General features: G+C 33.4%; 2 protein-coding genes across 6 annotated transcripts in view; one reads left to right on the forward strand and one right to left on the reverse strand.

Moving 5' to 3' along the window:
* The window catches only part of LOC111515195 (uncharacterized), a 113,082-nt gene that overhangs the window by 40,624 nt on the left and 57,442 nt on the right, over positions 1–15,016 (reverse strand). For all 3 annotated transcript variants that reach the window (XM_074178588.1, XM_074178587.1, XM_074178589.1), the window contains one exon: positions 8,784–9,058. In XM_074178588.1, coding sequence (XP_074034689.1) covers positions 8,784–9,058 — 275 coding nt within the window. The remainder of the gene's footprint in view (positions 1–8,783; positions 9,059–15,016) is intronic.
* LOC111503352 (paxillin) overlaps positions 1–15,016 on the forward strand; it is a 58,023-nt gene that overhangs the window by 34,296 nt on the left and 8,711 nt on the right. Inside the window, exons 1-3 of one of the 3 annotated variants that reach the window (XM_023157639.2) lie at positions 3,704–4,480; positions 13,207–13,266; positions 13,370–13,543. In XM_023157639.2, the coding sequence (XP_023013407.2) occupies positions 3,719–4,480; positions 13,207–13,266; positions 13,370–13,543 (996 nt within the window). In that variant the 5' untranslated portion in view covers positions 3,704–3,718. Of the gene's footprint in view, positions 1–3,703; positions 4,481–13,206; positions 13,267–13,369; positions 13,544–15,016 lie in introns of those variants that run through there. The other 2 variants (XM_023157641.2, XM_023157640.2) reach the window with 2 other exon arrangements.

Here is a 15,016-nt window from a genome sequence, read left to right on the forward strand (position 1 = left end):
AATGATAGTAGAAATAATAACAAATAGGTTTTCGGTAGGTTATTGGAGTAAGGTATGTAACATTACAAGACGAAGCACTCATTAATAACATTATGACTTTGTCACCGGAAGAGACAAATCTATTCAAGTTCCGATGACAATACGTAAATACCATACGCTCATTTGATTTAATCTCGGCCATAACAAACTTATGATTGAATTGATAATCTCTCCTAAAAAATAAATCTTTTTTCAATTTAAAAATAATCTAGTTATTAGACAATCAGTATTTTGATTAAAAAAATGATCAAATTCTATAAAATCAGTTATATTCATTCAATATTTGTATGTGGTTTACATTGTTGTTGAAGTAATAAAAAATACAACCGATGAAGGAGAAGCATCGTCTCTTCGCCAAAATCACTTTCTCATGAAACTAATCGGTTGGTCAAAGAAACTCTTGCAAATCCTTGATTGTTGGATGAAACAATTTGAGAACGATACTGCGCTTGGTCCTCACATTTAATGTATTTTGAAGATTCAAACAATATTCAAATGAGTTTCAAATAGTTGAATGCATTCAAAACAGAAATTAAAATTAAATAACATTTTATCTTCAGAAATTATAAACGAGTGTGGTGTACCGCAAGGTCTCGTGTTAGGTCCTCTTCTATTTTTATTGTATATCGATGATATTTCATTTATAATTGATAGATGCTTTGTTCATCTGTTTGCAGATGATACTTTAATATATTATGCATCAAATGATCTGCTTGATATAATTAATGTAATAAATGAGACACTAAAATCTGTATATAACTGGTGCTGCTTCAACTCGTTGAAAATTAATAAAAATAAAACAAAATTCATGATTATAGGAAATGACAAGCAGTACCATGACTTCAAAAAATATAATTACAATATTAAAATGTCAAATGATAAAATTGAGTTAGTAAGAAAAATTAAATATTTGGGTGTAATTGTAGATAATAGAATGTGTTTTAAGGAACATGCTTCATATATTATTAAAACAATAGCATTCAAAATTAATTACTTAAGTAGGCAATCTAAGCACTTAAACCAATGGTCGCTTTTACTTTTGTATAATAGCTTGATTTTACCTCATTTTACTTATTGTGGAACCATCTTGTACTTACTAAACCAAAATGAAATTGGAAGACTTCAGAAACTTCAAAATAGAGGAATGAGAGTAATATTATCTTGTGATAGAAGAACACATATAACATTAATGTTGAATACATTAAAATGGTTATCAGTAAAAAATTACTTTCGTTATTTAGCATTAATATTTATTTTTAAAATTAAAACTGGTGATGTTCCTGTATATCTACGTGACAAATTAAAGTATAACTTTGAATATCATGAATACAATACAAGAAGTCGCAATAACTTTCATATACGTGAGACTAGTAATGTCAATTCAAATAATTCAGTTTTCATTAAAGGAGTTCAAGCATTCAACGAACTACCGGAGGATATTAAGAATGCTACCTCTCTAAATATATTTAAAAGAAAATTAAAAGTGCACCTTTTAGACCTACAAAGTGTTTAGTATAGGAACCTGCTAATACAGTTTTTTTTTCTTCTTTTTATTTTATTTATTGTGCTGTTTTTATTTATATGTTTCAATGTACATGATTTTAAATTTTAAATTTTAATTGTGACATTTAAATTTTTAACCTAGATTAAGACTAATATTGTAACTGCATTAGCTTGTGCTAAATAAACGATACATATTCATCATTATTATATCTAAATAGAATTACTAGGCAAGGCTTTCCTAATAATTTTGTTTAGCTGGAACTACTAGCAAGTTACTGGGCCCTTTTTTATTCACCAATGAGTTAAACCAATAGGAAATCGTATGAATACATTCATTTCAATGCAGAAACTTACAGAAACATATTCTTCTTTTCTCTTTATGAAATACTTTTTGAAGCACTACCTCAACGATGGTTCTACCGATGGTTCTACCATCTAGGTAGAACCATCAAACTTTAAGGCTATACTACTAGGAATAAAAACTAAAATACCCACAATTAACTTGGTGGAATCAAAAGTGATTATACTATCTGGGCTGAAAAGTCTCGGTCCTAACACATAGAACACAAAAGAGAGATGTTGAAATTTCATGATATTCTACTCATAAGTTTGTGAGTATTGTGCTAAGAGTGACATTACTTTTGTTATTTCAAAAACAATGGATCAAAAACAATTTCGTGTTTTAGTTTTACACTGCTTCTCGATGGAAAAAATACCTTTCAAGCGAAGCAATGGCTTGAAAAGTGTAATAAAGACTCCTCTCCATCAGAAACAACAATCAAACTTTGGTTTGCTGACTTGAAACGTCGTCGTGGAGACACCGATGATGCAGAACGCAGTGGACGTCCAAATGAGGCAGTAACACCAGAAAACATAAAGAACTCCACAAAATCGTTTTGAATGATCGAAAAGTGACCAGGTAAAGATATAAAAAAACGCGTTGGCTTTATATTGTATGAGCATTTGACTATGAGAAAGCTCTGTTCAGAGTGGGTGCCGCGCGAACTCACTGTTAACCAAAAACAAGAACGTCTTGATGACCCTGAGCAGTGTTTGGCCACGTTTAAACATGATAAACCGGGATTTTTGCGTCAAAATGTGACAATGGATGAAACATGGATCCATCACATTACTCCGAAATCAAAACGATCGTCATCTGAGTGGAGGGCAACTGGTGAGATTCGTCCAAAGCGCCCGAAAGCACAACAATCGTCTGGAAAGGTTATAGCCTCGGTATTTTGCGATGTACGTGGTGTAATATTCATAGACTATCCTGAGAATGGAAATATTATCAACAGTAAATATTATATAGCGTTATTGGAGCGTTTGAAGTCTGAAATTGCGAAAAAATTACCATATTTGAAGAAAAAAAGGTGCTGCTTCATCAAGACAGTGCAGAGTGTCACAAGTCAATCAATACAATGGCAAAACTACATGAATTGAACTTCGAATTTCTCCCACATCCACTGTATTCCTAAGATTTGGCTCCCAGCGACTACTAGCTATTCCAGACCTCAAAAAATGCTCTCCGTTAAGAAATTTCACTCGAATGAACAGGTTATTGCTGAAACTTAGGCACATTTTGAGGCAAAAGATAAATCGTTCCAGAAAAGTGGCATTGAGATGTTAGAGCGGCGCTGAAATGATTTTGTGGCTGATAAAGATTACTTTGATGAATAGAGCCAATTTTGAAAAAAAACGCGTTTTCTCTCTTAGGCCCGGACTTTTCAGTCCATGTATTAATTCATTTCCGATCATAAATGTATTAACATGCTGGAAACCAGAGAACAACGCATTCATGATTCGTCACCTGACAGCGCTGTTTCGACTCGCCATAGGTATCATCAGTGGTGCTAGGCTGAACCACGAATGCGTTGTGCACTCAACTGTGCTTGAAGGATATGCCCGAGTAAGTGAAGTCAACGACATATTTCTTTACGAAGACGCTATCTATGGGTTCGACAGAGTACTCAAACCCCGGATATCAAAGATAAACGAGGCTCCCCAAATTTATTCTTCAAGTATAATTTGAATTTTCTTTATTTTTTCGAATCATTATAGCTCCTCAGTTGAATAAAGAAATGGTGCTATCATCAATAAAGTATCTTATCTTATCTAGTTCAATATTACTTTATCGAGTTGGTGAGCATTATTGTGTGGTGTCAGCTCGACGAAAATGAACGTTTCGCTCAATTTACCCCAGCCCATGGTGTTTGGAGGCAAAATTTCAGAAAATTGGGCAAAATTCAAACAACATTTTCAAATATATTTGGAGGCTTCGGAGAAACATAATAAAGATGACTCTGTGAAAATAGCAATTATGTTGAATGTATTGGGCGATCAAGGAATTTACATATACAATACATTCAACTACGAGGGCACAGAAGAACGTGGTAATTTCAACACGGTTTTGAGAAAATTTGATGAATTTTGCCGTTCTAGAAAAAACATAGTATACAACAGGTTCACTTTTTTCTCAAGATTACAAGGGGATAATGAAACTATCGACAATTATTTTATCGAGTTAAGAAGTTTGGCACTGGTATGTGAATTTGGTTCAGAAATGGAAAATCTTCTCAGGGATATGCTGGTAATCGGTGTAGTAGATAAACGAATTCATGTAAAATTACTTAATCAGTACGAACTTGATCTAAACACGGCTTTAGAAATGTGCAGAGTGCATGAAGCAAATGTAAAGGAAGAGGACAGATTGAAAACAATTTATGACAACGCCAAACTCCAAGATAAAAATCATTATAAAAAAAAGAGAAACAAAAAAGTTGAAGCTTGCTTCGGATGTGGTGTAAATCATAAACCAAGATGCACAGCGGATAGGCTTACTAATAAGAATAATAAAAAATCCACGGAAGAAACACTCTCCAACAATCTCACAAATCAGAACAATCTGGATGACAATATAAAAAAACCATCAAGACAGGTATGTTGATAGAAATTGCTTTTATTTTCCTTATTTGTGAGGAGCATTTCCTTCAATAACTCAATATACATATAGACATGTACACGATGTAGGTACTAGAACAATGTAGGATATGCAAGTTTATGTTTGATAAAATATGGAGTACATTCCTTACAGTACAGTATCTTGTGGTACAGATTAAAAGTTAATTATTAATAGAAATTGCAATAACAGCTTCTGAGAGGGACAGTTCAAATGTTCAAAAATTATTTAAAATTGTCTATATATTTTCCAATCATATTCAATAGGAAGTACTTAGTCAACCGTCAAATGGTTGAAGTGAAGGCAAAATAACATGAATAGCACCTCATTAGTTCTATTGTCAAGAGTATCTGCAAAGAATTCGATATTGTTGAATGAAAAGTGAAAATTTGACGAACTGAACTTCACGAACTTCAAAAACTTCTTATCTTCTTTCGACTTTTCATAATAAAATATAATCACTTAAATTTATAATAAAAAGGGTTTTTTTCCTTCAACTTTTGAAGTATTGAATTATTGAATTATTTCTAACGATGAAATAGTAATGAAATGATTTTCAGCACATAGAAACAAAAATTTTAGTCGAAAATATTTGTATGATATAAAATGAGCATTGCTTCCTTCCTTTCTTTGGAAGATTCCCACATTTTTTGTATCAAGATGAAAAAGTAGAAAGCCAAAAACTTTCCTAAAAAAATAAACATAATGTAACGTTTTTGGGGTACGAAGATAGGTGTAAGAATATTGGCTGATATCTTCATCAGAGATGATTTGAGAAACTGGAAACATTTCTCAACTATCCTGACATACACATTACAACACAAACTAGTTGCATTTAACAGTATGATCCACAGACAAGTGAATGTTTGTCTGATGCGAGTTTCAGTTAAAACTTAAATGGAACGTATTGCAACCAACAATGATGACTATATCAATCTAATAGATTATTAACTGTCCAAAAAACTATATAGTGAGACCATAACGATTCACTTACAAGATAGTATGAAGATTTCTTATCAATTTAAAAATGAAGGTGTAAATATGACATATTAAACGAATAATAACTTGGTGTCCAATATTTCACATAGGTCAAACTGGAAGAACATTAGTGAGCACGCATACAATAACATAGAAATAACTTCCAGAACTGAACAATGAAAAGCTACTCATTCATATCCATACTAAGAGGCATAATCATGAATTCAAAGTTTTCATTCACAGAAAAAAGGTTTAAAACTCACTTTTTCGATGAGGACATTTTGAGTTGTCTGTTATACCTCAGGATCATCTCATACATATGTATATATGCACTTGTTCAGGTTTTGAAACTATATTTTGAATCATAGAACCGCACTTTGAAATTATCTGGCTGTGGTCCAATCACAATTTCGCGGCTATTAAACACTAACAAACTCCCACTTGAATGCGCGAGATAAGTTTTTTTAGGTATTTAAAAAAGACGGATAGCTATATCGGATAATAATTTTGTCTGATTAATAATAAACTTTCCATTTGCGCACAAATACTATCTGTTAGAGTATTTTACAAAGAATGAAATCGATAATGGATCCTTTGGTAAGAGAAGCACCGGTGTTCATAATTTTTTAGGAAATGAGTTTTTGATGTAATTAATTCATTTCATGCCTTCTCCAGGATATATTCAGTTGTACAATGCGCCCATAACACATGCATTCATTATGAGCTGAATAAACAAAATTACAAGAAATTCTCTAAACAAGTCAACTCTCGATTTTCATTTGATGTTTTTTAAAATAATAATTTAATATACAGGGCGATCTATCCGATTAATAGTATCATCACCGGTTTATTCACATGACTGATTCCAAAAATGAAGTATGATATAACATGAGGTAAGCAGATAATTCCATGAAATGTACTTAGATCGTGAACTTATTTTATAATCTACTGTGAACAGAATATAGCAAAATACAGAGAATAAGGACATGCGAGGAATGCATCAAAGCAAGATTTACCTATAGTTCCTGAGTATAAACAACGAGCAGTAATTTTTTCAACAGTTCAAAATCCACAGTGTATAATAAGGTCACTATATGAAAATTTTGATTTGATTTTAAAAAGTCTTCAGTATCGAACATTTTTATAAATTTGAATTACTATTCTCATAAAGTAGGTATGTCTCGTCCACGAAATGACTGAAGTCGACTTCGACCAAAAAAACTGTATACAGTAAGAATACTGACCAAAAAAATGTATACTCGTCAATAACCAATTCATCGCCTAACGTTTTATCTTCAGACGAGGCAAAGTATCATTTGAACGTGCATGTTGATCAACAAAACGCTCTTTATTGGTCTAATAAAAACCCACAAGTAAGAATACTGTAACGAATTAAAAAAATAACTGTCTTAAACAAATGTATTTTCAACAATATTTCACTATCACAGCTGATTTTATATACAACACTCAGCAACTAACGCTTAATTTATCTTCACGGTTAGAATTCTTTCTTTAAACGCACAATTCACTTTCTAGATACAGACTCCCTCTCTGAGCGAGGACCCAACCTTTAATATTGGTAACGAACGTTCTAGATACCTCTAGCGGTTTCGGTACTCATCTATTCTTTTCGTGGCGATTCGTCGATCGCATTCCTATCGGGGTTAGTCAGGGCCGGCTTCAGATTCTTTACAATGCCCCCTTCTCAAAGGCGTTCCGTCCCGAAATGTCATCCTTGGCGTGTGTTGATACCTGCAGGACTCCCCATATCTGCACTGTGGAGTTCGATGGAAGTGACAGTCCACAGTCTTCATGCTCGGTCGTGGAAGATGGTTACCGCACACCAAAATCTGGATGCCGCTGGATGTGAAGATCGTTTCCAACATGCTTCTCACAATTCTCCAGTCCAGCCTGTCGAGCCCAGAGGCTAATTTCGGGATTGCCAAGTCCACGAGATTCTGGTCGAGCATCGTCTCCTTCAGTCTAGTAAGACTCCTCCAGACATCTTCATAGGACGGTTTGTCTCGAGAATGCTTTTTGGTCACCAAGTGGAAGATGTTTCTCTGACCCTTGTAGCACTCCTCCGTTTTCCTTCTGTTCTCGTAATGTTTGGAGCTGACCGAATTTCTTGTTGAATACCACAGCGATACCCTTGGACATTTGGAGATCCTCTGCCACGCAGTGAGCTAGTGCGTAATCAACTGGAGCCTACCTTAAAAAGGTCTCGTGGCTCTTCTCGAGTTACCCCATGTACGACTTTCTGTCCGTTCGAGTATAAGGACATGAATTGCTGGAACGCCATTCCATCCTCTGGTGCTCTGAGGGGGCGAACTTGATCGTGATTTCCAGCATAAGGAGCCAATCTATTAAAATGGAAGACCCTAGGATTTCCTCGACGTGGCTTATGGATTCGGTAGACGAGATCATTAATCTTTTTCATGATTTTCTACGGACCTTCCCAAGAGTTCCGCAACTTCGGTGATGAACCACGGCGTCGCTTAGGGTTGTACAGCCAAACTAGGTCACCGGTTTCGAATTCTCCAGCATTCGCCTTGATGTCATAGGCCTTCTTCATTCTATCGCTTGTATTACTAACATTCGTTATGGAGTTGAATCAGATATCATCCACAGGATTGCTACACAATATAGTAAATGAAAGGGGTAAAGTTGTGTAGCAATCCTGTATCTGTATTCAATTCCATAACGAATGTTTGGAATACAAACTGAATACAGAAAAGTGTTTTTTGTACAAAAGTCAGTGTTCATATAAGAGTAGTTGTTTCGAAAGTTTTTTTTTGTGTATTTCAATTTTTTTTATAAAAGTAGCTGTTTCAAGATAGCTTTTTTTTCCAGTTTGTGCCTGAGAGTTACTTCTCTGCATGATCGACACATCTTTGTATAGAGTTGATTTTCGAATTGATTGTTCTCTTCTTTGAAAGATTCCAATTTTTTGTATAAAGAAAGAAGTAGGAATCTAACACAAGAAATAAAATTCGTTGGGGGAATGTGGAAGCAAAACTGAAATGAGCCCTTGATGCATTTTTCGGAGGCTTGGAAGAACTGGATAGGTCAATCGACTTCCAAGTAACTGAAATATCTTAATAACTACACGGTTATTCTCAGAATTTTTTTTAGGACTGCACTTCCTCATTATGCTCAATTTTTATTCGAAGAATTTCAAGAGTTATTTTCTTTTAGACTTCCATTACGTGAATCTTTCAAAAAATATATTTCAAAGATTATTTTTCTATAACGATCAGAATAATTGGTTGTTTTTTTTTGTATTCATATAACATACACTTACTCTTTTCTTTTCTCGAAATTTCCTTCCGTAGCGCTTTCCAAACTAGCAACTACTTTCAACTCCAAATTCTCTTCACACGATCTTGCTTTCTGCAACTTCTCCAATATCATATGCAATATCTCGACATTTCCCCCTTTCCTAAGCTTTTCTAGCATTTCCGCAATTTTTTTATCACTCCTCAACCTTTCCTCATCGTTTTCATTTTGTTCGCCATACTGATTGTTATCTAGTACCAGCTGGAGTAACTTCACCACAATTTCATCGTGATTCATCATCTGAAAATAGAAACGAATCGATAACAAAATGAGGAAAATCGCACAGTTTCCTTACTTCAGATCGTGTTATGTCAGTGTCATGATTGCCACGTAAACGTCACATAATTAAGTGTCAATTGAAATTCGAAACAATTTTCGCCAAAATTTATATAACTTGGTGTCATTCGAAATGGTATGTTAATTCTTTGCATTTGTAATTCTGTTTTTGTTATTATTTTGAAGAGAAATTATATCAAGCATGAAACATCTGAACATATACAAAGATTGAAAAATCCAATTGGAAACTTGAAACTAATAAAAATATAAACCAATAAAATAAATATGGAATTGTAACAATCATAATTACATCTCTACGTGTTGAGAACATAAACACAAACGGAAATTTTCGAAAAAGAAGAATCGATTATATTTTCTTGAATTTTCACAGATGTATTTTCGATGGAGTTTTATCTGTACCTACTTGTGTACTTTTAGACAGTATGTTGCTTGAACAAAAAATTCAGCAGTTTTCTGGAAAAACGAGATATGGAGTTGAACCTAGATGTGAACAATTGATTTCATTTGATTGAGTATAGACATATTGGTGAAATCTGAGGTATTTTGAAAGACCATATATTTGTTCATGAGTCAATCGAGATTCAATTCTCATTAAATTTATTTCTTGAAAATTCATTTCATTACGATTCGCATCTCTAATATAACATTGCTTCTTCAATGAGGGCGTGTTGTAATATCGATCCCGAAATTTCAGACAATCTGAATGTTATTCTAGGTAATTCGCAAAGCATAATAATTTGCAACTCGCCCAGGCAACTTTGCAGAATAAACGACATCAATAATATGAACATGATTATTGAAAAGGCCAGTTGTGAAAAAAATAACTGAAAACTTGATAATACCATAAACAATTAATTTTTCTATGAAAAGCGTATTTATTACCTACTATTTATATACCAAGTAAATTACTCGCATGAAAAACGTATAGGCAATTTAGATTTCTTTCACTAAAAAAAAATTAAATCGTTATTACTATCATGATTATTTTACGGATTCCTTTGGATATTTCAACGACCCATTTGAGTAGAGGCGATGACATCCCTTATTACAAAAGCGTCATCTGTGGGATCGGCACAAGACTCAATTCACGAATATCGAAAACAATCAAGGCGTCCTAAGACGGTATATTGCAAAGCCAAGCTTTGACATGGACCGCCGTGATCCATCACTGGTCAGCACTGTTTCGACCCGCCACCGATCTCATCAGTAATGATTGGCTGAACCACGAATGCATTTATGGTTTGAATTTTTCTAAAGGACGAGCAGTGAATTATTCTCATTCATATTTAATGTTCGTGGAATGAGTTTTCGCAAGGAGAAATGGCATCGCCTCTATTCACTCAGGCTTGACATATACCTACGGATAGTTAAGTCCAGAAATGTATTTGTGGTTCTGCCTTACTCAACTAATGATATCTATGGTGATGTTGGATTACCAATGCTTTGTTTTCCGGCTCTAGCTTCGACCACTATCTACGAGGGTGGTCCCAGAAATACTAGGCCCAACAAAGAGAACAAACATTTTAGAAAAAAAAGTAATTATTTTACAACATAATCTCCTTGCGGATATTACTTCTTCATAATCATAATCTTCTGCCGACATCACTTCTTCATCGTTGAAAAATCTTTGACCACTCACCCATTTTTTCTACTTTGGGAACAGAAAATTATCCGACGGGGATAAATCTGGCGAATTGGGTACGTGAGGTGGCAATTCAAACTTTGAATCGTTAATTTTGGTCATTGCGATAATAGATTTGTGAGCTGGTGCATTGTATCGATGAAACAACACCTTTTTCTCGGCCAAATAGGACCGTTTTTGCTTGGCATTTGTGTGTGTGTGTGTGAGAGAGGATTGGCATTGGAGTTATCCTTTTGCCACAGAGTGGCAATTGCTGGCATATTATTTACAACGTGTTTCCAACGTTTTGGCTTATTTTGTTATTTTATTGTTAGTTATGTAAATTAAAGTATATAAATATTCAATATGAGTGATACTAATTCAAAATGTGTATTATGTGGTGAAACTACTTCACAAAAAACAATAAAATTCACATTAGAAACATTGAAAAAATTTATAAATATTTTAAAATATCATCGGAGCAAACCGGTTCTCCGAAAATCTCGAACAACATACGATTATCTCCAACTGTTGATAGAATTTTCATCAAATGAAGTATATCACGTACAGTGCTATAAATTATTTACAGCAATTAAAATACAACGAGATGTTCAGTATTTACACACGATAATTTATACACTTCTGATTTTTCTGAAACTGAACTTTTATCTTTGTTATTTTTAATATATATGCCCAAGTTGTTGTTGGTTTTGAAAATAAAAATAACCTCACCTCCTCATTTGGTCAACCACTGCGATGCTCGTATTAACAGCTCGTACGGCCTTGTTTTAACTCTGCAACCCAATATTTTATTGTTCTTAACGAAGAAGCAGACTCACCCAGAGTAGAATCCAGTTCAGCTTTTATATTGGTTGGCCTGACCATCCAAATAAAAGTGTTGTACCACATAATGATGACCAATTATCAACATTTTCACAAATTCACCGGAAACGTTCGCTACTGATAGCTGCCAAACAAATAATAAACAACGCAGCTTCTTCAAATTCGAAACATATGCTTAATAGATTCTGTACTTTCTGATAGTAATATTTCCCAAACAACTACCGCCATCTATAGGTCAGTCCGGGAACTTCTGGGACCACCCTCGTATTTACTCCATGACGTACACTGAACAGAAAGACTGTCGTCGATTTTTCTCTTTCCCAGTATCTAATGTGGGGTCTTCCATTTTCTTTCTTATTTGTTGTTTTTTTTTTCAATTCAACTCTTCTTCAACTCGTCTTGAGTATAGGTTATTCATTTCAAAGATTTTGTATTCTGCGTTATTTCCTTTTTCTTCATCAACACTGGTGACAACAGTTTTCTGTTCATGTTCTTGTGAATCTCTCATTTTGATTATTTGGGCACTTCGAAAATATTATCTTCTATGTTTGAATTCATGATTGGACTTTAGAAATTCTTTTTAATGCTAAGCAGTTGACTCACAAACAGAATATCCATGTATGAGTATAAGTTGATATTGCCTTTTCTGCTCACAAGACTAAAACCAGATGTGATGCCACACCTTTGAATCAGAAAAAAATAAATTGAGTTCTTTACACTTTCCATCACTGAATCGTAATATACATGAATTCATACATGTGTTCAAACTAATCCTTCTAATTTCACTACTGATGTATTGCGATAAGTAGAATTTAGAACCTCTGTCATGAAATGAATCTATTGGAAATACATTTTCTTCAACAGATCATATTTGCTGTTTTTTGACGCGAGTTTCGCTAATAATCTTCTCCTGATGATGCTAACTTGGCCAGCTAGTGAATAAATAGTGTTTTCAATAGATACTGATGTAGTCTGCCTCTATAAAACTTTCATGGACTGAACAAATCTTCACACTAACCTCAAACATTAGATAATTCGTATTAATAACAGTTCAGATATGGTTCAGGCGTTGTCCCGACAATGACGCATATTTCCTGATTTCACACTAGCTTTCCATCAACACACAGTTTCAAAGTCGCATATCTTGATTAGGGTGAATTATAGCGATTTGTAATATTTGCCTTTGTATTCTTTATGACATGCACTTTTGAAATAAATAAAAATTCAAAAAGTCAGATCTGACTGTGATCAAGTTTAGTAACATTAAACGTTAATGGTTTCTCGTCAGGCATTAACAGGTATGAAAAATGTATGAATTTGCCATTCCATTGATAAGCAGACATATTCATAATTTATGGGTCGTTGCATTTTCCTTCGTTTCATTTCCTTCATCACTTTCTGTTAAATTTGAAATATACCACCAAATCATATGTTCTTTGCAAAATTATCCAGAATTCTCATGAATCTGTGAGGTTTTTGTATTGATTTTGTAGACTTGATATACAAAATCATAGAATTTGTATCCATGTTATTACAGCAGTGAATCCGTAGATTCACTATAGAGAAAAAAATATTGATAGTTCAGTTTCAATCTCTCCATTAAAATACAACTCTTTATTTATTTCAGAGTTCTGCAGCCACTGAACCAAAAACTTGCAATCAATGCAAACAAGTCATCCAGGGAGGAGTAAGTAGAATTGTCTTCGAATTGAATTCATTGTTGTGTTTTTCGCTGAAACTAATCAATTCTTTAATCGCTTCGTTATGCAAAAACTAACAGTTTATTTCAGGTACTAACAGCCTTAGGCCAAACATGGCACCCAGAACATTTTTGGTGCAATGAATGTAAGGAACCAATCACTGAAGAAAAATTCCGAGTTAACGATGGCTTTCCATATTGTACGCCTTGCTTTTCAAAATGTTTTGCTCCGAAATGCCATGCTTGTGACGAGCCAATTATGGATGTAAGTTTTGAAATTCTTGCAATTACTATCGATTGATTCATCAAATGAAGTTTTCAGTGAATTTTCTCAACTCTCGATAAAGATTTATCGAAAATAAAGTATGGTATATATTACCATAAGAAAAAGATTTTAATATTATGAATAACGTTGTTTTATTACCGCCAAATAGCTAGTACTGATTGACAATTATATCAGATGTCTTAAAACGACATGACAACTAGTCCTATGCCTCGTGTTGTGGGTTATGCTGTGGTATTAATTGCCTGATCTACCTGGTCAGCTATGTTCACTAACTTGTTAATTTCAAATTAGTTCATGAGATGAGTGTCTAGGGATGTTTCGAAATTTTTTGAAATATAAATAGCAAATAAATTTATTGTGAACAGTTACTTGTGATTTTGATTCTGCTTGATGTGGAGGGGTACCAGATGACAGAGGCGTATTATGAACGGGAAAGAACAACAGAAAAATAGAGAAGCTTGATTGTCTTTACAGGTGTGAGATCAAAGGCGCATTTTTGTAATTAGTTGTTGGGTGTAACAGAAATTGAAAGTTGTGAACAAACTTTTGTTTGTTCAACACTATGACAGAAAGAAATGTAGGTTTTTATGCTCTGCAACCAGGCGACACCGGTCATATCGCTGGTTATTAAATGAATGAAACAATTAAACGGTTTTGCTGAAACATCTATTCAAATATTGAGTATTTCAGTTTGGTAAATATAAAGTTTTTCTCCGAATTTGATATCATTGTATTGACACTCAGTATAATAAAATGAGTAATCCAAGGTAACGAAGTTGAAACTTACTCAATAACTTACGTAATGCAGAATATTGTTCGATACAAAATTTAATGCTCAAATTCTTTCATTTACAAATTCTTTATCTGTGTTCATTGAAACTTATATGATTCGTTCAGTTTTTTTAGATTTAAATCTCCATAGTTTCAAAATATTCTTTTTTCAATGAAAATTTCAAACAAATGATTTCTATAAATATTATTACGAAAAACATTATCAAATTGAATCATTAAAAATATATATGTTTCATGAAAATTGTTTCTACCAAATTTTGTATAATATACCTATTGATTTTTTAATACTTCTAACGCTAATTGATTTTTTGGTGATGAATTTAAAAAATTTTTGAAACATATCTGTACAAAAAGTCATCAAGAGTAGAACCGACTCAAATCCAGAATTTCCGGAAAACTTCAAACATCTAATGAAAACTTACTGATATTTTGGAAAAAAAAAGTGAATCGTGAATGACTATTTCACTGAAATTCATCAATGACAAAATAGATTAGTATTTTCAATTGATACAGGTTATTTTAGTGAACCATAATATGAAAACCAACCAATTAATACCTGAAAATGAAACAAGCAAAGAGATCCATAAAATCCGTTGAAATTAATAGTCATATTTTCCGAAAAACAATGGTTTCCTTGAATTTTTGAATTGATCAAGTATT

The sequence above is a fragment of the Leptinotarsa decemlineata genome, unplaced genomic scaffold (genome assembly GCF_025532065.1).
Source record: "Leptinotarsa decemlineata unplaced genomic scaffold, Ldec_3_MD MMD2_tig00004067_RagTag_RagTag, whole genome shotgun sequence".
NCBI classification, from domain to species: Eukaryota; Metazoa; Arthropoda; class Insecta; order Coleoptera; family Chrysomelidae; genus Leptinotarsa; species Leptinotarsa decemlineata.